The sequence below is a fragment of the Juglans regia genome, chromosome 3, assembly GCF_001411555.2.
Source record: "Juglans regia cultivar Chandler chromosome 3, Walnut 2.0, whole genome shotgun sequence".
Taxonomy (NCBI): Eukaryota; Viridiplantae; Streptophyta; class Magnoliopsida; order Fagales; family Juglandaceae; genus Juglans; species Juglans regia.
In genome coordinates this window covers 996748-1021282 of record NC_049903.1, presented here as the reverse complement: position 1 = coordinate 1021282, position 24535 = coordinate 996748, and the positions used below count along the sequence as shown (strand labels likewise).

The 24535-nt window shown below is 35.2% G+C and overlaps 2 protein-coding genes across 10 annotated transcripts; both read left to right on the top strand.

Moving 5' to 3' along the window:
* The first annotated feature begins 5124 nt into the window (after nt 1-5124).
* On the top strand, nt 5125-10008 carry LOC109005340 (serine/threonine-protein kinase KIPK2-like). Its single transcript, XM_018984225.2, has 3 exons — nt 5125-5333; nt 6356-8345; nt 8989-10008. The coding sequence occupies exons 2-3, from the start codon at nt 6583-6585 to the stop codon at nt 9833-9835; spliced, it is 2610 nt and encodes an 869-aa protein (XP_018839770.1). The 5' UTR covers nt 5125-5333; nt 6356-6582; the 3' UTR covers nt 9836-10008.
* A 1151-nt stretch (nt 10009-11159) lies between these two features.
* Nucleotides 11160-24200, top strand: LOC109005341 (BTB/POZ domain-containing protein FBL11). Of its 9 annotated transcripts, XM_035688566.1 has the most exons (21): nt 11318-11490; nt 11672-11722; nt 12166-12286; nt 13262-13403; nt 13570-13619; nt 14628-14716; nt 14796-14901; nt 15661-15697; nt 15797-15948; nt 16464-17022; nt 17648-17926; nt 18779-18924; nt 19302-19649; nt 19898-20141; nt 20441-20496; nt 22107-22187; nt 22554-22598; nt 22710-22778; nt 23043-23415; nt 23584-23811; nt 23894-24200. In XM_035688566.1, exons 1-19 carry the CDS (start codon nt 11318-11320, stop codon nt 23205-23207), a joined length of 2913 nt encoding a protein of 970 aa, XP_035544459.1. In that variant the 3' UTR covers nt 23208-23415; nt 23584-23811; nt 23894-24200. The 9 variants fall into 9 exon arrangements, with proteins under 9 accessions (XP_018839777.1, XP_018839774.1, XP_018839772.1 ...); XM_018984232.2 differs by having other exon boundaries at nt 11160-11490; nt 17648-17755; nt 18887-18924; nt 23584-24200; XM_018984229.2 differs by having other exon boundaries at nt 11160-11490; nt 18887-18924; nt 23584-24200.
* The last annotated feature ends 335 nt before the right edge of the window (nt 24201-24535 follow it).

Genomic DNA, 24535 nt, shown 5'->3' with positions numbered 1-24535 from the left:
GCCGCATTTAAATGATTATGACAAAATGAACAATAAAAAAGACATGAGCTCCATGAGGATAAGCACGATCTGTCCCCTATACCTCCGGTATAAATATAAATTTTCATTTACGAAAAAACTCTCTGGGTTCTAGACTTTTTCATTATTTACAAATTTTTAAAATATTTTACTGACTTAAACATCAGAGACTCCTCAATCCTAAGGCCATCCTTACCCAACTTCTTTCTTATTCATTTTCGTAGGCCCAACTTTAAAAATTTGAGTTATTAAAATATGACCTAAAGATATACGAAACACGATGTTAATATGTATAAATTTTAAATAGATAAATCTCATTCAAATCATTGTAAATAAATAAGTTACTCCTTAAAAAAATATTTTTTATTAATAAAATTTAATATTTTAGAAAAAAAATTATGGAACGAATTCATAAGATAGCTCCGAGTGCGTAGTCTATATGAACTAGGCCAGCTGCCACGAATTAAAACAGTGAAAATGGCAGCTCGAGGAGTGCATAGGAATCCAGGACCTAAATTATAGCCCCTGGCTCCATACGGCAGTGACAAAAAAATAACCCATCACTTTCGACAAATGTGGGGGACTAGACATACCATGTGAATCATGAGCATCATGTCATGAATTTTAAATATATAATTTTCTTTTGTAAAAATACGAACTTCATAACAAAAATTATACATTTTTTAACGAAGAAGTCCATTTTTTTTACAAAAGATTTGCGTAAAATTTATGCATTTATAACTTATATATAAATAATTTCTCCATTCGAATTATGTTCATTATCTTATACCTCCAGTCCTCAATTTTTGTATTTCTTTTCAAATAAAAATAAAGAAAAAAGAAGATTATGGTTTTAAGTAAAATTGATCTGTATAGTAACGAATTCTATCAGCATCAGTTATATTTGACAATTTGTTTTATTATTAGTGATTTTACGTGACAATTAGTTAAATAATAATCATTTAAAATGGACCGACATGCATAACTTAACGCATAATTTGTTTTCATACGAAAAATGATTTATTACTTTTTCCGTGTTTGTGTCCACCTAATGGTAAGCAAATCGAGGATTTGTGAAAGAAAAAGGGGGAGGAAATAATTGAGATTTATTTCTTACTCCTCTGGATGTTAAAAAACAATAGCATGTCAAACCATAAGTGTACGTGTTAGAAACATTGAGTTCTATGAAGCTTCAAAAGCAAATATATATGTGGAGCCCGTTATTTTATTTTCTTGTCATTTTTTTCTTCTTCTTCATCCTAATCAATCATGTCACAATGTCAATTATACTTTGAGTAATTATAGAACGTAAGAAGGAATGTGGGCTCTTGAGAACTACCGGAATGTTCCTAAAAGTCTAGAGTGTCATAATTAGATCATTGCTCCATATCTAAGATTCATTTATTTAGTTATGTTAAAATATGACAATAATAATAATAATACAGGAAAAATAAAATAAAGGTGGCCAGGATTTACAGGGAATAACGACAAAATTAAAGAAATAATTTTAAGGTGATTTTGTATAAAGGCTCTACATATCACAAAATTGTAGGAGCTACTTCTTTATTATATTAAGTTCTATAAATAAAAAGAAATATATTTTAGCCATGGAGAAATTCAACACAAGTAAGTTTATAAGTTAATATGGTTTGATGTAATTATACATTAGATTCTAAAACTACTTATATTATAATATAAATCGAACGTATCATAATAAATTTATATAAATTTGTAAGTTTATTTTTATATGATTTTATTATGGCTGTATCACTTATCAGATAATAAACATATAGTGAGGCCAAGGAAAAGACAAATCAATAAAACAAAAACATCGTTAAACCTTGCTCGATAATGAGTGTTTACAACCAGACCCATTGACTCAATTAAGAAATGAATATCGAAAACGGGATTGAGACCTATGTGCAGTACAAGGAGGCCAGGCAAGCATCTGAACGACCATCCTTCAAAAACGAGGGCAAACCTAGAGGGAAGAAGTAATAGTCCCGGGAGAAGTTGCTTTCATCATAAAGGGCTCGCTAGGAACCCTACGAGACATGTCGCATTAAATGCACTGAAGTGCCCATTCGAGAAGCATGTCTGTGACATACGTGTCCATTCGAGAAGCATGTCTATGACACAGAGTTGTTCCTAAGGTCCAGAGGGGTTGTCGCATCAGATCAATGTAGCTACATGCTCACTCAGGAAAATATTTATATCAAACTATTGAAAGTTATAGTTGAGACTTTTCCCTCGAAGCGATATACGAATGAAATTTTAACAGTAGGTTCATAATTTCTCCTTGAGGCGATTTAGAAAGATATTTGAAGAGGCGATTGACTCAAGCATTATAAGTGACTCGATCGAGTACATTTTGTAATCTTCTTATTTTATGATTTTAGATCAAAGCATGATCACCCGATAAGAGCGCGAATGCAATTGCTGGTGTGTGAAAGGCGCTCTTAACCAACATTGTGGGCTGTTTATTTAGGAAGTAAATTTGGTACAAATGTTTTTGTAATTCACGTGGGATTAAGATTAACAAATATTAACATTTTTCTTCAAATCAATCTAGACAAATAATCGCATGTGACGTGCATTGATGTCTTCCCAAAGTTCTAGCTCTAATATAATATAAGTTTTTTTATTCATTTATTTATTCTTTCTAAAAACACCATAATATTTGGAAAGTACGTGGATAGCATCGTTTGTAGAAAGTTTTTTGTCCGCGTTATTTGCTACCAACCATCAAGCACGCCACGAAGAAGGACATGTGCAGCAACTACCGTACCCAACCGATTAAAAAATAAACCTTTTTTATTTTATACTATATTTATCCAAAGATCTGCATAATTATTAAGATCATCCCAAATCTGGAGAGTAATATAAGTATTAGCTTACCAAAAAATAAGTTAATCGAAAGGGACGGTCGATGCTTGTCTCGTTCCTACATGTCCAGTTTTTGGGATGATCGAAAGCTACGGTCAATGTCTGTCTTCCACTATTTTTAATCCCCAAATAACGAAAAAAGCATTTGCTGGAATAATATTAATATAACATCACATATTGAGAAAGTGGGTAGCAGAGTTTAGGAGAGGTTTGAATTCATCTCATTTTATTATTATAATTTTTTTAAATTTTTACATAAAATTTAATAAATAATTTAATTTTTTTAAATTCTCACACTAAATATAATAAATAATTTAATTTTTATTATACTATTCACAAACTATCTCAACCCATTTCAATTCATCTCTTAATCCAAACCTCTCATTAGTCGACATTTCAAATGAATCTGTATTGGATTCTTAGTAGTAGAGTCAAAATCCTTTGGTTTATAAATAATTAAAGTGAGAATTAATGAAAATATCCGGCCAATAAAGGAAAAAAAGTTTGTAAAAATATATCACATTAATTAATATAAAAATGGTTACACATTAATTTATAAAATAAAATAAAAATTAATGAGATGATAATTGGGAAACGATTCGTTTGGTTATTAGGTTGTGTTTGGATGTTGAAGTGAGTTGAGTTGAGATGATAAAATATTGTTAGAATATTATTTTTTAATATTATTATTATTTTGAGATTTGAAAAAGTTAAATTATTTATTATATTTTATATTGGGATTTGAAAAAGTTGTAATGATAGTTGAGAGGAATTTGGGATCCAAACGAAACAACTTTTTCAAATTTCAAAATAATAATAATATTAAAAAATAATATTTTAACAATATTTTATCATCTCAACTCAACTCAACTCAACTCACTTCAACATCCAAACGTAACCTTAAGTATGAATTTAAAACAGATTTCCTATGGGCTGGATTCCTTGTGATTTATTTATTTTCAGTTTGAAAATTTACTCGTATAATTTAATTGGGGTCCAGTGAGGAACATGCAAAGGAAATAAAGCCAAAATTGGTCAGAACAAAATTTGGTGTTTCCTAAGCGAGGCAGTACACATCAAGATGCTGCCTTCACTGACTACATTTATTGAATAATATCTCATAATATGATTATCACTATGTGGGATCCATGCTAAAATCTACTATTATCATCATAATATATAGGTTGAGGTTAAATTTACCGACATTAAAATTCTCAACTTACCCTAAAAAAACGGCCTTTTAATTGAGTGCAAAATTCTCAACTATGATTGTTGGTTTTTGTTATTTTAAAGGAAAATATATAAACAGATTATATAAAAATAAATTTATAAATTGATATGATTTGACGTGGTATGTGAATTTATAAAATTATTTTTATTATAAAATAAATTTAATAGATTTTATAAAATTAAATTAATTTATAAATTTATTTTTATATAATATATTTATATATATAACAGTTATCTTTTTCAAATAGTGGTTGGTTGGTAACTGGTTGATCCATTTTGTCTCGTAGGAAGAAGAAAGATAGAGAGCTGGGGGCAAGATTAATGGTGGAGTGTTATAGTCATGTCAGTGATGACAGGTGACCAGATTTGAATCAAGTAGTCGGTATAACGTGATGTTTCCTTCATATATCCTTTCATTATTATTTACTTACTATTCGGTCGGTCACTCTTTTTTTTTTTTTTTTCCTATTATTTTTTCGACAGTAAAAATATCGGCAACATTTAGAACGCATGTTTATGGAAATATTAAATCAAAGTCCGTCACATTAATTAATACAAAAATATTATTACCTTAATCTTTTATAATTATAATTAATATTGTAATAAGAAACCATTTTGAAGCTATTTGGCTATTTGTCTTATTTAATTCATAATTATGCCAAATTGTTGATGATTTATAAAAAAAAAAACATAAATATTTTATAAATCCGAGATTTTTATCCGTGCAAAATTGTCGACGAAGGCAGATCCACCCGCATACGACACGTATAATCGCAGATATGTTGGGAAATCTATAATAGCGACAAGCCATTTTCTATTTCTATTTTCTAAGCAATATGCCGTTTGTTCGATGAAACTACATATTGATATGCTGCGTTGGAGGAAATCAATACGTCTTTTATTTTATTTTGTTTTGTTTTCATTTTATTTTGTTTAAAAGTTTTTCTTCCCTCTTCCTCGATACTCCCCAACAGCTTTATAGGGTGGGCCCTAGGCTTCAAAATAATCAGAGCCGGTATGGAAAGCGAAACAGTGATATTGTACTGTCCCCCGTCTCTCTCTCTCTCTCTCTCTCTCACATTCCGCCTACCGCTTCAAACCTCCGCACCGTCTTTAGGGTTTCTCATTCTATCCCGAACTCCTTCCTCGTTCCTCAGGTTTGACGAGTAAAGTTCTGTCTCAATGTGTTCTTGTTCCAGGTGCTGTTCCTCTTTCCGATCTCAACATTCTTGCGCCGTTTTAACTCATTTCATAACATACGCGTACATACATACATACATATATGTATATGTTTTTGTGTTTGGTATGTTTACACGCAATTATTTACAAATGAATATAAACGTCTGTGGGATTTTTTCGAGCCTTCGGGGTTTTGTTGTTGAGGCTTTGGTTCCTGCAAATATTTTTGGAGTTTTTTTTTTGGGTGTGAATTCTTGTTTCTATTTTTTCAATTATGTGTGTAGAATTTATCTCGTTTTGTTGAAGTAAATATTGATTACTTTCCAGAGCGTTTCTTATTTGTGTTCGGTTCGTTGGGTTGGTTAAAATTTTACAACAGGCTTTTGCTTCACGTTGTTTCTGAGCTATTTAAATGAATATCAAGTTTCAAATAGTTTCTAACTGCAAATGGGTCTACTTGCTGCTTCTTCTTCTTTTTTTATTTTTGGCATTTATTTATAAATGATTTGCAATTTTTCGGAGCAAACTTGACGGCATAAATTTTAAAATCGTGATTGGATCATCAGACTGACTGGAGATTGGTTTTAGAAGATTTTTTTAATTTGTAAAAACCAAATTGCAATTTCGTATAAAACTTCTGCAAAATACGCAGTTTTGGACATGGCTCGGTTAGTTCAAGTGTCGTAAATCTGGTATGGTGATGACTCTGTAATATTGATGAGAGCTTCCTTTACGTGTCATCTCAATACTCTATTCGCTGTGTGAGCAAACGGGACAATTAGTTAGTTAACGTTTTACTAGACTCTCGTGGTTGCAAATTGAAATTCATCAATTAGAAATGCTCACTAATTAAATGTTGTTGTCGGTTAGTGTCTTATGCCATCAGCAAATGCATTTTCTGGATATAAAGAAAGCATACCTCTGCCTTTTGTTTTAATTTATGTTTTAATTTATCAGATGAACTTGTTTTTTTTTAATCGAAAAAAAAGTCCATAGGGATTTTAGTTAACTAATATCATTCGAAAATTGGTTTTCATTTCAGGCTTTGGATGTCACAGTTTGGAGCCAGTTAAACAGGTGGACATAGTATACCAGCTTTCAACTTTTATGGAGGAAGAATAGTCTAAACTACATGCGCCGTGCTTTTAGGCATCGGAATTTGTGTGTGAAATGCTTCCCAAGTGATGAATTAATATAAACTTGCAGGACTAAACTTTCACGTTGTTGTTGGGCACTACTTTTGAACAGCTGTAGCGGAGGAATCCAATTATGGGTTCATTTTCTGGTACTTGTGAAATTGTTGAAGCAGGGGAAGAGCTAAATTTTTGTCAACATTCTAGGGAAACTTGTGACAAAGATCAGAAGCTTCGTAAGCTAAAACTTGGATATAAGGATTCTTTGGAAGATGACATTAATAATCTTTTTGAGGCAATTCATCTCAAGGCTTCAACCAAGGGCTTAGGTCTTTCCCAACAAACGGGATTGAGCCCTTTAAATAAAAGTGCCTTGAAAAGGCCAATTACAGTAGGTGCGCCACGATCGCCAGGAATGGGGAGTTCAGAACCTGTGACTCTGAAGCAGGCATTAAGGGAACTATGCCTTTCTAAGGCATCGGAAATGGCTGCTATGCGACGTTTATCAAAGTCTACTAGTTCTCCTGGAGTCTCTGAAGCCGGAAGGATAAAAACATTGTACAATGCTGTTGTAGTTGAAGGTAGTGGATCTGGCCCATCTGTAGATGAAGGTAAAGGTAGTGGGGTCGAAATATCGCTCATGCCTGAAGAAATCATACTAAATTCTTCTGGGAAGATGCCCAGGCATCTTCAAATGCAAACTGTGAAGTCATCATGCCAAAGTGTTCCGAGTTCTCCTCGAGTTGCTGTTACTACCATACAGAATAATACTGGGAACATACCAATGCAAAATGAGATTATCTCTTCATCAAGTAAAGCTGGGGGTCATACAACAAAGGTAGAGCTTGGCAAGAAAGAGAAGCATACATATGTGCCTTCTCTATCTTCTCCTAGTACTGATGGACAGATTTCAGAGCTGGTTGAAAAAGCTCCTGCCTCAACCAAATTGACAAATAAAGTATCGGCACCGAAATCCGTTCGGAAAGGCAGGTTGCAAGCAACACCATCCTCCTCTAGCTTGCTTGTTGGAAATAGGATGAGCAAGTTATCCAGGAATAACTCCCGCTCAGTCAAACCGATTGTTAGGAACAAGAATTCTGTTAAGAAGAAAATTAAGCAGAACTCAGGTTCCACTGCCTGCACTTCCAGTGCATATGAAAGTGTTAATACTGACTTGAATCCTAGTAAAAGTCCACTGGTTTGTGAGAAATGCCAGTGCACATTGAAGAATGCAAATAAAGAGTTCAAACCAGATTCTCTTATGTCTCATTCAATGAATCCTAATGTTGAAGTAAGCCCAAGTAATGGGAATTCTGGAGCAAGTATGCCAGGCATAACTTCAAACAGCTGGAATAAAAGCAAAGCCATTGTTATGAAAGCAAAGAAAAACACAAAATTGAAAGAGAAGGGGGAATTTTCCCAAAGTTCAAAAAGTAGCCAAGGTGAGTATAGTACTAGTACAAGTATCAGTGATGAGAGCAATTTGAGTGGGTCTAGCTGTGGCAACAGACCTCACATGTCAAAGGATGTGAGGTGGGAAGCCATCCGTCATGCACAGATGCAGCATGGAGTCCTGGGTTTGAGACACTTCAATCTTTTAAAGAAGCTTGGTTGTGGTGACATTGGAACTGTATATCTTTCTGAACTGATTGGTACGAATTGCCTATTTGCCATAAAGGTCATGGACAACGAGTTTTTGGCTAGAAGGCAGAAGATGCCAAGGGCTCATACGGAAAGAGAAATATTGAGAATGCTGGATCATCCTTTCCTCCCAACACTATATGCACAATTCACGTCAGATAATCTATCATGCTTGGTTATGGAGTATTGTCCAGGCGGAGACCTTCATGTCCTTCGGCAGAAGCAGCTTGGCAGGAGCTTTTCTGAACCAGCAGCGAGGTAGAATACTTGAATAATGGGGTTCATTTACATGATCATTTGCATATGATACAAAGACTGACATATAATTCTGAATTATATGTAAGACTAGTTGATTTGTGTATTTACCATGCTTGGCAAGACCACTGCTGCCACCTTAAAATTAAGCAACACCATTGCTGCTACTCTCAGATACTAAGATGCTCACTGCCACCGAGAGCACCTGCATCCATTTTTGACTCAGAACCTTCTGAACCATCTGAAAATCAATCCATTCTGCCTTCTGTATCTTAACACTTGATTGGCTAACACTTTAATTTGTGTTAGATCCCAACTTCCGCCGCTCGTCTTTTTGAAATCAATTCTTGGTGTGCATAGCAGCTCAGAAGAGCTATAGCTGATGCAAATCAATTGAACTCCTGCAGGTGGATTTGTGTTGTCCGAGCCTATATTTCTGAAATATAGTTGTACCTTCTTTTGTCATTTAGATTGGTGCTGGAATTTTATCTTTAGGAAACTTAGGCTTAATAGAGGCTTTCTTCTTAACTTATTATTCTTGTCTACGTTTCTGCTTTTTTAACAATTACTTTATTAGCACAAAAGGGAAGCTTTTGCATTTGCCATTGACTTCTAAAACTAATTTGAACATCCTCTGCACTATCAGGTTTTATGTTGCTGAAGTCCTCCTTGCTTTGGAGTACTTGCACATGCTTGGAGTTGTGTACCGTGATTTGAAACCAGAGAACATTCTTGTTCGGGAAGATGGTCACATTATGCTCACAGACTTTGACCTCTCACTCAGATGTACTGTGAGTCCAACCCTCGTAAAATCTTCAGCCAGTTCAGATCCTGCAAAGATTTCTGGTCCATGTACAGATTCTAGCTGCGTTGAGCCATTCTGCATTGAGCCATCCTGTCAAGTCCCATGTTTCAGCCCTAGGTTTTTACCTGCTACTGCAAAAGCAAGGAAATTAAAAGTTGATCTTGCAGCCCAGATCAGATCATTGCCACAGCTTGTGGCTGAGCCTACTGACGCACGATCGAATTCCTTTGTTGGCACCCACGAATACTTGGCACCCGAGATCATCAAAGGAGAGGGCCATGGAGCTGCAGTTGATTGGTGGACGTTTGGTATCTTTCTTTTTGAGCTTTTATATGGTAGAACACCTTTTAAAGGTATTAATAACGAAGAGACGTTAGCCAATGTAGTGTTGCAGAGTCTCAAATTCCCTGATGACAGCCCACTCGTCAGTTGCCACGCAAGAGATCTCATCAGAGGGCTGTTGGTGAAGGAGCCTGAGAATCGGTTGGGATCCGAGAAAGGGGCTGCTGAGATTAAGCAGCACCCGTTCTTTGAAGGCCTGAGTTGGGCGTTAATACGCTGCACCATTCCACCAGAGCTACCCGATTTATGCGACTTGGGATTTCCAAACACTTCTTCCCACGAAACAAAGAACAAATATTTGGAGTGCAAAGCTACAGGAGAGCACCTGGAGTTTGAATTGTTCTAGAGAAAAGCACCTACATTTGGGAAGAGAGACTCTATGGTTAGAGGTTCGTCCTTGATTCAGACCTATCCTCTTCTGCTGTAATCTAATATGTAACTTAAAATGTAAATGTACGGGATAATACTTTGGTAAATGCTGGTCATATATGGTATATAGAGTTGTAGCTGAGGTTTTGATACGCGGCTTCATGTAGTTAACAACATGGCATGAGGTGCAATGACAACGCCTTTTCGGTCCAAATTAACCAATAAGAGACCCATATCTTGTAAACTCAGTAATCCTATTTAAAAGAGGATGCACATTCCCCTGCTTTGGTTGTAATTCAAGTGTCGTTGCCTAGAGCCATGCAACCTCAGTCTCCGTCGAGCACTTTTTCTCGTCACAGAGTACCTATAAATTTAGGGAAAATACTATATGGTCTCCCGGCACTTTATTTTTATTTTTTTGAAAAATTCTATTCACAAGTCTCATACACTATACATCACCTTCAATTGTTTCAAGAAAAATAAAATTAAACAAAAAAAAAAGAAATTGTTGTGTGTGGAACTTATGAATAATAGCAATGTTTTTTTTTTTTTTTTTTTTACCAAGTGATTAAATAAGGGCTCGTTTGGATTCAGAAAATGTTTCATTTCATTGTTACAATTTTTTTAAATTTTTACATAAAATATAATAAACAATTCAACTTTTTCAAATACTAATTTAATTTTTTTAAATCTCAATTCAATGTTTTTAAATTTTTAAATAATAATAATATTAAAAAATAATATCATAATAATATTTTATTTAATTTTTATATAAAATTATTTTATTTTATCTCACGATCTAAACTAGTCCTAAATGTTTTTTGATAAATCTGAATCTTGCCATGGATTCTTGATAGCAGAGAGAGAGACGAAAGCAAGAAAAACAGAATAACGAAATCCTGAAATATGTATTTTACTGAACTGAACTGATCAATGATCACTTGCATCAATGTAAGCATATCAACTACTAAAGCCGTATCAACAAATTAGTAAACTAGATTAGTCACTCTAAGATTTTTTTAATAATCTTGTGAATTTTTTTTAGAGTCATGCTATATAAAAATTTCACACTTTGTATATCACTTAAAAAAATATATGATTTTATTTTTTTATTCTCATATTTTAATTTTCATATTTCATGAAATATTATGATAAAAAAATAAAATTATATGTTTTTAAATGATCGAAGAGTTTGAAACTTATATCTAATTTTTTTTTTAAAAAAAAAAATAAAAATATTGAAGTACATAAAAAAAAAAATATATGTTAAAAAGGGGACTTGACCTTCGTCGGGAGGGAAACAACGCTGATAAGCGACAAAGACATGGAGGTCGTTTACACCGACGAAACAAAACAGTGAGCAAACCGAGCTCATCGTGGAATCAAACTCTGTAATAAGAAAACGGAGCTCATTTAGGAGAACTATCGTCTGTGATTACAGAACGGAGAAAAATAGTCCATGGCATCGAGCTCAGATGACGACTTCGTTATTCTGATATGCTCAAACCCCAATCCGATCGAAGCGAAGACACCACATGAAGAGATTCACATCTCCACCACAGATATCCTAAGCTGGGACTTGCCCACAATCCTCAGTTACCCGACAGTGAAAGTTCACGCATGTCGTAATAGGCCAGTCACTTTCTATCCTATGCCCGGCATTTTCCTTTCCATGCTTGGTTATCGGGAAAGCGAGAGAAAAACGGAGCGGGTTAAATAATCTTTTTTTCTGTTTGTTTGGAATTCCGGTCTAAGGATATTTTAGTAACTCTCATTGCTGATTTTGCTGTTTGATTCTCTGTATATATTTCAGGCTCATTGAAAAATCTTCGTATTTCCAAGGCCTGCTCTGCGGGAGCTTTAGGTACTTGTAACTTTTAGTTTTACCGGTTATTGGCTAAGCCTTTGTTTGGTTGCCGATTGCTGAGAAAATTCAGTATAGAATGGAAAACACAGGTTTGAAACAGCTCATTGTGGCCAATTCCTCAAATTCAGTCTCGAGTTCAGGATTTTGTGGTTCTCTCGATTATAAAGTAGTATGATTTTAATACTTTTCAATAAATCGTATTTCCTATCTTGTTTTATGTTCTCTTGGCAGCCAAATGAATCTTGAGGTGCAATGAAATTTTTTCTGTCAACGTAACATAATGAAAGCGGTCCTCTTTTTCGGTTTTAATGAGTTTACTGTCGGATCTTCTGCTTGGTTGAGACTAATATTATTGCCAAATATGTCTTTAGTCCCGAAACGCTTGAACCGAATATATTTATGCTTACTAGCTGTTTTTTTATTGGTTAAATCTTCTCCAGTGAATCATGTCTTGACAGTACATCAATTCAGTGGAACCTGGAAATATTTGTGCATGTTCTCAAGTGCATATACGGGTGCCCATTACATTTCACTTCAAAAAATTTCGTTCCTCTTTTTGAGGTAAACAGTTAGCATTTTTTTTAAAATTTTGCTAGTACCCTAATGATGTGCAACATGGATCAGGCAATCTGGAATGTTTTACGCCTTTTCTTTAGGAAGTTTAAGCTGGTGAATTTTACTTATTTCTTTTAAAAGTTAACCTTTGTGCGTAAAGATTTTAATTAAAAAATAGGCGATAGTCATCGCAAATCAACAGAACAGTGTAGATAGTAATCTAAAAATCTCCCTTATTTTATTCTTACCAAGTGTGCCAAAAAGAGAGTTTTTTTTGTTCGGAGGTATGTTCCCTGTATCTTCCAATAAACGAAAAGAAAGCAAAAACCCTGCATATAGGATTACTATTTTACATTCTAACTCTTAGTTAGGGGACATGTAAAGCCTGCCTCTGTTGTACCACCTTGGTATAAGCAGATAGTCATGTACATACTTCTGTTGTGCATATCGTAGTGATCATGTTCCAAGTAACTCACCTGGCCAATCCTCTTCCTTGAAGATCTACTTTGATGGCATAGCCATAACTCTCAATGTGCTAGCACCTCATTTCTCTGACCGGAGATTAGTGATAGTAGCACTGACCGAAAAATTGGTAAGAGTGATTGTATGGGATTAATAAATGCATCAGTGTGATTCAGTTTCATATTTAACATTTCTCATGTACTTCCATGTATGATTCCTTCAATGTTACTTGATTTAGGAAGAGAAAACCCTATAAAAGACATTGTAGGCCTTCGGGCTTAGTGTGATAAAAGTGTGGGCCTGTAAATTGTTTTATTTCTTGGCATGATTGTGTATAATTATCTATTTTCTTAAACATTAAATTGTTCAGAACATCTTCCTTCAGCGTTTATTAGATGATAACTACATTGCTGTGTCCTTACAGTTTGAAAAAAAGACACTGATGTATTACTTTTGCAGTTCAAATTTAATGGTCCAGTTTCTTGAACCCCTTTCAAAAATCATGTGCTAATCTTCCAGGGTGCACTATATTTTGGGGTGGAGACGCTCATCTCAAAGTGTAAAACTTGGTTTTCTGAAGTATCTTCTCCCAAAGGGTCGGGGTCTTTGCAAATAGAATTGGATGATTTGATTCATATATGGATATTTGGTTTAGAATTTGGTGAGGATTTCTCTGATGTTTATAGTTTATACTGTTAGAATGATAGAACATGCAAAAAATGCTTCTCATAGTTTTAGAGAATGAGAAGTTATCATTGTGGTACTTATAAAAAAAATGTTATCATTGTGGTATCCAGTCTCATAGATGAATTTTAAATGCGTTGCAGCAAATGAGTTTCTTCCAGAATTATGTGCGGGCTATCTTGCAAGGAACTTTGTACGTGCTTAATTTTTATTTAGCTTTTAAGCAGCCTCTGTGTACACTCAGATCGTTTCTTAGTCAGAAATTTCTGTGTAATCTAATTCAATAATTATTCATTACGTGCTTAATTTTTATTTAGCTTTTAAGCAGCCTCTGTGTACACTCAGATTCTTTCTTAGTCAGAAATTTCTGTGTAATCTGGTTCAATAATTCTTCTTCTTCTTCTTCTTCTTAGTCAGAAATTTAAGTTTAGCATATTCATATATTATTACGTAAGGATTGTGTTTGATCTTTTCTTATAAACCCTTTTTTAGCATTCATTTTGTTAATAACTGTCTAAAGATCACTAGTTTACTTATAAAAAAAAAAGATCACTAGTTAAACATTCAGTTTCTAAAACATCGTATTGAGCAACAGAAGTTCCGAACCCAATGTCCTCGATCTGTCAACCACTCTGTGTAATACTTTGGGGAAAAAGTCCCTCTAAAAAAACTCCATCTATCTTTTGTTTAGTTCCTATCTTTCATGCAAAGCCCAGAAAAAAAGAAGGTTGTTCCTTTTTTTAACAATAGTGAGGAAAGAGGCAAGGGAGCTAGAATGACTAGAGGAAATCCAAAAGGGATGTGGGTAGAGTCAAAGAGAATCAAAGAGAAAGGACATGGTTATTTTGAATTTCATAGGGAATAGGATTTTTGGATAGAGCTGAGGGGTGAATGGAAGAAAAATATAATGTACGGGTTAACAAGAAAAATATCTTGTTAGAGTGCCAAAGGCAATCCACGTTAGTCAAAGCTGCTAATTTGGGAAGTCTACTTCTTGGTCATTTATACTATAAGCAGTCAGGATAAAGCACATATAATTGATTCTTTGCTTGAATTCCCTTCCTTATTTTGTATGTTTGGCTTTAACGCTTCCAGATTTAGGATGCCAACAAAATCTTGTGATAGTTTTTTATACTCTGTGCAAGTATTTTTGTTTTGCTTTCTGTTAATGGAAGCAGATGATGTTGTGTTTTCTGGGCAGATGTGGGCCATGACTAGCAAAGTTTTTGGCGATGTTCCATACAATTTGTTATTGTCTTGCTTAGATCATCCCTATTTGACTGTTGACAGGTTGGTCAGCTAACCTTAAATATATTGATTCAATTTTATGCTGTGTTGCGAATACTGGAGTTTTACTTCTCTTTAACAGTGAGATGCATCTCTCTGAGGCACTTCTAGTTTGGCTTAATGCTAACTCGAAACAACTGGAAAACTTCAGCAGAACCGGCGAGAATTGTCGTGGCATCTTTAGACATGTAAGCTCTGATGCTTTGTATAGTCTAACTTGAGGATCCAAAATTAGATTTTCTAGCAAAGGTGCACTTTCTTATAGGAGATAAAAACGTGGTTAACGTGAAAAGGACTGCCCCGTTTAACTCAACTCAACTTGAATCCTTTTAATTGAGCTGTTCTTTATTTGATGCGCCCATAATAAGTGTAGGGCAACAAGATAATCTGTATCCTGATCTTAGATCCTGGAGTTAGTAGTAAAAACTGATTGGATGACGCGATGTGATGATCACAGATATGTTAAGGAATCGGGAAAGGGAGGATAATTATGGTTAAAAGCAATATATTGAAATCATGAAATGAGAAAATAGATTCTACTGGCATACAATCTGATAGAAAGTTAAATACTTACTACCATGTGGATAATTCACAAATTTTCATGATAGATGGATGCAACCTTTCACCACTGCCCTGTATTGTCTACAACCATAATTGGGACATAGTTAAAGAGGCACGTCATCTTTCTCTTCACTATAAGTGCTTTTTTCATCAGTTTTCCTGTAAATTATCTTGGCTTGTTTTGTACATGTGATCGATATGGTTCTAATTTTGCTAAGTTATCTTTTAGCAATAGACTTTTCTCTTCAATTATGATATCATAAAGAGGAGAGATAAGGATAAATTAGTTATTAGTGTATTTCTTGTCTGGCAATTAACGTTTTTCTAAAACTTCAATTGATTACGATATTCTTTCTGTGTTCTCATTCTTTGCTGTCGTTGGAAAGGTCCGCATTGGCCTTTTGCCATTGTGGTTTGCTGCAGGTATGCACAATTTTCACAATATTTTTCTTCTAGAATAGGAAAGATATATACTCTTCATAAATTTATTAATGACATAAGTTGACTGGTTTCATATTTCAGGGAAAAGAAGTTCTTGTTATTTCTCTAAGGTATTTGAGGAGAGCATTGACTTAATTTATAGACTAGTTGATGCTCCACCAATAACTTCCATGAATGTCTTGGAACATGCTGATTTGCACCATCTCAAGATTCGGTTGACAGAATATTCTAAGGTACTCTTTCAACTAACTCTAAAAGGACCCTTGGAGTTGGAACCCATGCAACAACTTTTTGGGATATGTTGACTTTCTTGTAAAACACTCGAAGACTCATTGCTATTTGTCTATTAGCGTATATTTTCTCAACCCAACCAATAAGTTATAGTGTGTTCTCTCCATAAACACTATTTCTTAAAATCAGAAATTGAGCAGATTCAATGAAAAAGAATCATTTTATTTTTCTTAACAAACTGATGTAATAAGTAAATATTCATAAGCTTTACTCTTGCCACTATGATTTGGATAAGATTTGGATGGGTATAATATGCAGTTTGGTTGATGCCTCTCTGTGCAGAAGCTGAACCTTTCAGACTCTTTCCACTTTTAGTTTTCCGATATCTGTAATATATGTCATTAAGTTGATGAGCAGTGCCATTTTGGCTGCCTTAATTAGGGTCCAGATGCTCAACTTCCATGTCTCTGACACATTCTTCATGTTTGTATTACTTAAATATTTCCTCTCTGTGCAGAAGGTGAACCTTGCAGGTTGTCCACAGATAACATTAGCCACTCTTCTCCTGTCGGTGCTTCCTTTATCATATAGCATGGACCCCACCTTAAGAAAGAGTATTAAACAAATTTTAATTAGCCTTGAGCGTCGAGAGAGAGATCAAAGTCCAATTCCACAGGGTTTGCTGCCAATGCTATCCTTTGAAGCAGTACAGGAGATAGATATTTCCAAGTGCCCAAGGCTACATCTTGAAGCTGCCATTACATGTATAAGCAAGTCATTTCCTTCTCTAAGAACACTGAAAGCAGCTTATCTTTTGAACTTCAAGACAACTGCTTTGCATCAATTGGTGCACAAGTGCCCTCTGCTCCGTGAAGTTGACTTAACCATGGATATTAGTCCTCTTATACCAGCACAAGTGTCGGTTGTATCCTCAAGTCTAGCTATAACATCACCACTATCAAACAAGTCCCTCAGTGTTGGCGATGATCCTGCTGATGTTATGTCATTAAAAAAGTCTGGATTATCATTGCCAAATATCACAAAGCTCACATTGGAGGGTCGAAGTGATATCTGTGGTGAGATAGTTTCCATTTTGCACTTTGGTTACATGGTTAGTAGCTGCATGCCAATTCTTTACATGGTTTGCACCTTAGGTTTGATGGGTGGAATTCACGATTTATGAAATCTAGCCTTTTTTTATTCATAAGATAACTTTTGTTAGTGATAAAAAACATAACACCCAAGTACACGGGGAGTGTTCATCAGACAAACTTGGCAAAATCTAGCTTTGTTCCATAAAGGTATTGTGTTTATCTAGCAGTATGGGGAATTGGTGGGATATAATACGCCACAACATGATAAAAAAACTCGGTAATATTTTTAAGCCTGTAAATATCAACTAGTAGATGGATTTTGTACCACCTTGGATGTGTCTGGTGTGAAAGTTCCTGCTATTGTATGGATGTGCATATTGTACATCGACGACTGTGCGCTAGTTATTATTGTGATGTTTGTTGAATGAGCCGGGCCCCGGGGGGAGGGGAATTAAAAGATTCAAACCACTGCCTCCACTTTATCAGATGTGGTCCCCTGTATATTGTGCTACCCCTTGATGTTCTATTTGTTGCTGTTTTTATTTTACGTATTGTTAAAATTATTTTTGCATACAAACCGATAATTACCATTCCCTTTAACATGTAGATTTGGATCTCCAGTATATTTCAAAATTCTGTTCTTCCTTGCACGAGCTGAACATTCAAGGGTGTATATCAGTGACAGATGTTGGCATATCAAATCTTCTTCGCAAATGTATGAAACTGCATTCAATTGTAGTCTGTGATACTTCTTTTGGGGTAAATTCAGTTCTTTCTCTGTGTTCTGGTGTGACTAATCATGGTGGCTTTCCGGTTGCCCATTTTGGACGGAAGCATAAATCTTTGGCATTTAGTCTTCAAAAACTGCATATGGGTGGCTGCAAGGGTGAGTTTTATTTCTTTCACGTTACTCTCTCTATTGAACCTTTTTTTTTTGAAATGGAACTGTTGAACTTTTTTATTGTAAAAGTTTTTCAAAAAAATCTTTTTCAAGAGGGTGCATCCTGAACAGGAAGTTCACCATTGGAACTCCTCAAAAAAGATCAGGAAAACTGGGAGAGAGAGAGAGAGAGAGAGAGAGAGAGGAGAGATTCCTTGAAACTGAATAATATAATTCCTAGAGAAAACCAAGTTTTGCTCTCCCATGGATTGCTCCTTGCCTTCAAACTCCTATTCCTCTGCAACCAAATTCTCCACATCAAATAGGGCCACTTCTTTCCAAGCAATGACGTTGTTTTCCTTCCAAGCAATGATGCTGTTTTCCTTACCAGAATTCCTTTTCGAGTAATCTTGTGTACTTTGATGGTTTTCTTGTATCTTTTTCTCCTTCTAGGTAGGTGTCTCTCTTGGATATGTCCTGTGTACTGGATTTGCACCTTTTATGCCTTCAAAACAACTTCTGTTATATCATGGACTGTGATGTCTTTTCTTGGGGCATTGACCCTCATTCTATGTGCTCTCTTCAAAATCTTGAGGTGCCTCTTATGTAAAAAAATCACTTCAGGAAAAACGTAATTAATTATAGGTGGGACCTTAGAAACTATAAATGTTTAGATGGTAGGAGTAAACAGTCGAGTCAATTGGGATTAGGGCAATCTAAGTTCCGTTAAAGTAGTTTCATATTTGGTTTGAAGAAAGTAATTTAGGATTTATGATGCTGAAAGATGTACTTGGGACAATATATCTAAATGACTGTGTATGCGCGCGCGTATGTATGAACATGTACTTTCTATTTCAGGTGTCGACGAAACATCTTTTCGAGAGCTTCTGTCTCAAACACAAACTCTAACGAGTCTTTGCTTGCGGGACACTCACCTTAATGATGAAATTCTGCATTGTTTCTCAGGTTTTTCCTTGGAGATGCTTGATGTTTCTAATACCATGGTTAGTAATCAGACTTATGGAAACTGGAATTTTTTTTCTATGGAAGATGTAATGAAAGTATCATCTCTGTGTCCCTATGTGAAGAAGTTACATTATCAATGATCTTAAAATTTTCAAATATTGGCTAGTTTAAATACGAAACTAGTGCAACTTACAGCATGCAGATAATTCTGAGCTATGACTTCAAGTGAGACAATTTATTTTTGATTGACAACTTCAAGTGGGACAAATTTAGCAGAAGACGCAGTTAATCAGATAGAAGGACTGCATCTTTTTTGGTTTCTTTGTTCTTGCTGTTGCATCCATGGTGGTGATGTACTGATTTCTGAGAATGCAGTTTTTCCTGACACATGCATATTGTTCTCGTAAAATTGCAGGTTTCTGGAGCTGCATTAGCTCAGATAGTCCATGGAAATCCTGGTTTAAAGCACTTGAGAGCAAGGGGTTGCAGAAATATGTTGCAGCAGGAAACTAACACCTCAGAGGGGGAATTTTCTTCCTCGTATACATGTAAAGAACTGTATCTTGAGTTGGGCAAGAAATGCAAATTGGAGGAAGTGGCACTAGGATGGGGATTTTCTTGCTTTTCCGTTGAAGCTCTCCAACCAGCGATAAAGTCATTAAGGTCGATAACTGTGGGTTTAGGCGGATCGTTAGGTGAAGATGTGCTGCAACAGCTATCTGCAACTTGTCCTATGCTAGAGTCACTAATTCTTCATTTCCAGGTATTAATGGTTTGAAAAAACTTGAGATTCTTAATCACCTAAAAACTTGAGATTCTTTCACCTTTTTATTTTAACTTTTCACAAACAAACAAACTTTCCTTGATCTTGCATAAATAGATTATCTGATGACCTCTCATGACTGATTCAGATGACCTGCCCTTATCAAGTGGCATATTATTTTCATTTCTTGCTAATTGAAACAGACTTAAAAATTACAGTTGTTACGTAAGGATCTGCTTTCTCTACAGGTCGTATCTGACACTGTTGTTACAAACATGATGACATCCTTGAGAAATTTGCGAGTGTTGGCTTTGTGCTATTGCTTTGGTGATATTTCTATGTTAAGCTTCAACTTTTCTACGCCAAATCTGAGGAAACTGAGGCTTGAAAGAGTAACCCCTTGGATGACCAACAATGATTTGATTATTCTGACTCAGACTTGTGCAAACTTAGTTGAGCTTTCATTGCTAGGATGTAAGCTTCTCGGTTCAGGTCAGAGATTATTATTCGGGAAGTATATAATTTACATCATACTGCATAATTAGCTTGCATACTTGTGTCCCCTTGAATCATGATAAAACTTCTAAATATAGTTTTATGATTAACAAGAAGCCAATGGGACCCATCATTACTTGATTCTTTGGACAGCTGCATAGTAGATAATCCCTTTTCTCTATGACTTGCCATGATTAGTGTCTCGTTTTAGCAGGTTTCAAATAATGGCCATATTCTTTTTAAGTGCTGGGCAGTAATTAATATGTTATTGTACCTCCATTTGTTCTTCATCTCAGATTCTCAACAAATCATCTCACATGGATGGCCTGGCTTGACTTCTATCCATCTAGAGGTTCGCCATTATCTCTTTTCTCATGGATGAATACTGGATCCCCCTGTTTAGTAAGCTGGAATTTGATACAGATTCTACTAGAATGCTTTTAGGGTGCTTCTGAAGGAGGCAAGTGGTGACTAAAGCTCCAAGAGCACTTTTTGTCTCCTTCGTCTTCTTGAGTTGAGTTGACGAAGCAAAAAAAAAAAAAAACACGTAAACAAAAAATAAGGAAGACAAGATAGAAAAGTTGGTCTCTATAGCCCGAGAGAGTCTCGAATAAAGCTCACACATATATGGTGTTAGTGCTCCTAACAAAGATGCTTGTTCTGTTAAAGAAAGATGATCTTTGCCACCCTCTACCCTTTTTTCTTTACTTATATATATATATATATATTTTTTTTTTTTTGATAATTAATAAGAATTTTATTACGAAGAATAGGCACAGCCCAAGTACACAGGAAGTATATAAAGGAAATACCTACTACACACTAGAAAGCAGGAAACTACTACATAAACAGATTCAGTACATTATCATCATTCCTTACAAAAATCCTAGCCCACAAACTCAAAAGTAGAAAAGAAAAAATAACGAAGATCTTCAAAAGAACGCTCTGTCTTCAAAACATCTCAAATTCCTTTCCAACCATAAACACCGCATTAAACACAAAAGAATCATTCTCCATCTGGCAGCAGCACATTTCCTTGCCTCAAAACCACGCCAACATGCAAGGAGATCCACAATTTCCTTAGGCATCACCCAATATAAACCTGTCCGACCAATAACCTCATTCCACAAAGACTTTGCCACCTCACAATATAAAAAAAGATGATTTACAGATTCACCATCCTTCTTGCACATGACACACCAATCAACTACACACAAACCACATTTTCTAAGGTTATCCTTGGTCAATACTTTCTCTAGAGCAACCACCCAACTGAAGAATGCCACCTTAGTAGATACCTTCACTCTCTAAATGCTTTTCCAAGGGAATATATAGCCAGAATGACAATTTTTTTTTTTTTGATAACTAATAAGTAGATTTTATTTATATGAATGCAATAGGTATAGCCTGTGTACACAGGAAGTATACATAAGAACACCTAAATACATTCTAGGTTAATGCAAGATACCTGCTAGAATGACAATTAAGCACCTTATAAAAAGAACTGACTGAAAATCTGAAATTTCCAGCATGATCCCACAATAGTCTGTCCTCCCTCCCCTTCATCACTTTTGAGTTTTAAATTCTTCCTAGAAAATCTGAAACAACATTCACTTCCCAATCATTTGCATCTCTAATAAAGTCAACATTTTGAGTTATATTTTTTGATAAGTTATTATACATACATATATATATATATTATTTTGTTGCTGCACAATCATTTAGCATGCATGTTGGTTAACCCATTTGCTCTGACTGCTTCAATAGGTGATGTTACTTATGTGTTTATTTTTACTTATCAAAAAAAGAAAAAGCTTTGGTTTGGTTTGTTTTGGGGGTTCTGTCCCTCTTCTTTTAAAAAAATATACTTTTGTTTGTTTTCAGTATTTTTTAACTGTGAAAGTGTACATGAGGTTTCTGCCGCTTTAGTGCTCATGTGTTTGTAATGACGCTGTCATTTAGGAATGTGGAAAAGTGACGGAAAATGGGATTTCTTCTCTTCTCGATTGCACAGCTCTTGAAGATCTCTTGCTGCACCATAATGTGAGTCTTCTGGACACAGATCTGATAAATACAGTTCTGACTAGATAATATACAAAAATGACGCTGTAATTATTCAAATCTGAGACACAGACAGACTTCATTGGGGTACCACTCGTGTGCATAATTTTAATGTGATAATTCTCATGAGTTGTAGTTGGAGCTTTATGTTTCTTATGTCTGATTGTGTCAATCTGTTTTTTCTTGCCTCAAGTAGGAGGAAATAGATAAAACTTATCAAAAAAATAGATAAATAAACATGTACTGTTTGATTATTTGGATTCTAATTTCTTTCTGTGAACTTGTTGACATATATAACCGACCCGATGCTGGTTATTTGCTGGGCTGGACTTAACCAACACTATTCAGGGCCCTGGGATACAGAAGAACTTCATTTTTTATGCTGCTTCGAAGGTAATTAATTATAAACACAGTTCGACGTTCTCTTCTGTTGTTCGGTTTTTATCAGAGAAATAAAGTTTAACGGCTAATATCAGATTTTGTTGCATTGTGTCATGGGTACAGTTGCCAATGCTTAGGAAGTTGTCATTGGATTTGTGTGATGCAAGAGAAGGTGACTTTGACATTCCAGATGTAAGTCACACAATGGTCATCCCTCTATTTTATTCATTATAATTTGATCAAGTAGAGATTCTGCATATTTAATTGCTCGACTCACCCACCAACGGTACTCGCTTATATATATACACACACACAGGCAACATTATAGCTTTTTAGCTGCCTTTGCTTTGAATGTACAGAACACTTGTAGTAAAGAAGCGTGTGACCATACAAATCATTAATGTACGTGATTATCCTCAGTAACGTGTTTGTTTGATCCTGTCGTGTCTGCCACAGTGCGACGATAAATGTTTGGTGAGTACTGTGAAGATAGCGAGATGCAAGCCCCGGAGATGTAATTTTAGCCTCCCAGCTCATCGAAGGCCTGTGCACGAAGAGACGCTAGTACTGATTCGGAACAGCAAGAATCTGTATAGAACAGTTGTGAAGGAAAGACTTTAAAAGATGCTGACATGTTGTACATTTTTTGCAGCTGATTGTTGCTCCCGTTTGCACGAGCAAATGGTGCCAAAAAAATTAAAAAAAAAACAATATTAATTTCTCTAGTTTTTCTCCTATTTATTTATTGCAAAAATATGTAATGAAAGTAAAGATTGTCAGATTTGTAGCTGAAGACAGACTCGGTTAAATCGCAGGAGCAAATGTGCGGGTGAGAAAAAAAATTGATAAACTTTGTAACTTTTTATTTAAATATTGATTTATAAATCATTTACAAAGGATCATATCAATCAAAATAGTTAAGATAATAAATATTAAGGATTTTGAAAGTCTTTGATAGTAGAAAAATTCTATTTACAGTTTGGGACTGCGTATGCAGATCTTACTTAAACGAAGTGGTTCGTTTAAGTGAATAGCTATCTTGCTGCGTGGGGGGCCAAACGATAGAAACAATAAGGCTTTGAAGGAAGGCTCTTGTGGGGAAGGAAAGCTCTCTAATCCCTAAGCACCAACGCCTCTGAATCTGTCTTCCTTCGTCGTCACCAGTTTGCCGTTGTCCAATTGATCCAGACATCTCATAATCTCGAAGCCTCGAATCAATGATAACGTATTTTATAAGGTTCTGTCTTTTAGAGTTTGAACTAAAAATATTTGGACTAATGACTTTCATCTTTCTTCCTACATATTAGGTTTTGAACGACGACGATGATGATGACAATGTTAGTGGAGATGATGCTAATGGAAATAGTGATTTATCAAATATGATGTTGGATGCACTAGACTCCCAGTCAAATTTGAATCCCGTAAGCATTCCTATTGACCAACTGAAGGAGAAGATAGATGGGTCCAAGTTTCAAGCAGAAGAAATAAAGGAAAAAGAAATTAGATTGAAACAATTAATTAATTGCGGCTCCCTTTCTGTGTATCTTATTTGTTTTTCCTTCCACAAATTCAGTATCGATTGTGAGATATTATTCGCAAAATTTTGGTTTGCCATTTTTTTGTTAACTTTTGAGAACCCATAAAGCATAGAGAACATGAATATCGGAAGACAATTAAACTATGAATTTTTGGTTTAATTTTCTAGTTGAAACAATGGACTAATATGAAAACAATTTGTACCCATTTTTGCACCTTTTATTGAACAGAAACATGTTCATTTTCGCTAATACACGATCGGTATTATTTGACTACAAACAAAACCGTGTGGTGAAAGAGTTCCCTCAAACCCCGGCGGTGATCCTCGTAACTATCTGAGCTCGGGCCCGTCGGTCTTGCTTCCTTTGGATGAAAACGAAGGCAACGTAGTTGAAATCCTGCTTTATGGGGGT

Excerpts from the sequence above, each read along its gene's own strand:
- LOC109005340 (XM_018984225.2), top strand. The coding sequence starts at position 6,583 with ATGGGTTCATTTTCTGGTACTTGTGAAATTGTTGAAGCAGGGGAAGAG. Across the intron at positions 8,346-8,988 it reads TTTTCTGAACCAGCAGCGAG|GTTTTATGTTGCTGAAGTCC; the intron begins GTAGAATACTTG and ends CTGCACTATCAG.
- LOC109005341 (XM_018984226.2), top strand. The coding sequence starts at position 11,318 with ATGGCATCGAGCTCAGATGACGACTTCGTTATTCTGATATGCTCAAAC. Across the intron at positions 11,723-12,165 it reads CTGCTCTGCGGGAGCTTTAG|TGAATCATGTCTTGACAGTA; the intron begins GTACTTGTAACT and ends AATCTTCTCCAG. Across the intron at positions 20,142-20,440 it reads ATGTAAGCTTCTCGGTTCAG|ATTCTCAACAAATCATCTCA; the intron begins GTCAGAGATTAT and ends TCTTCATCTCAG.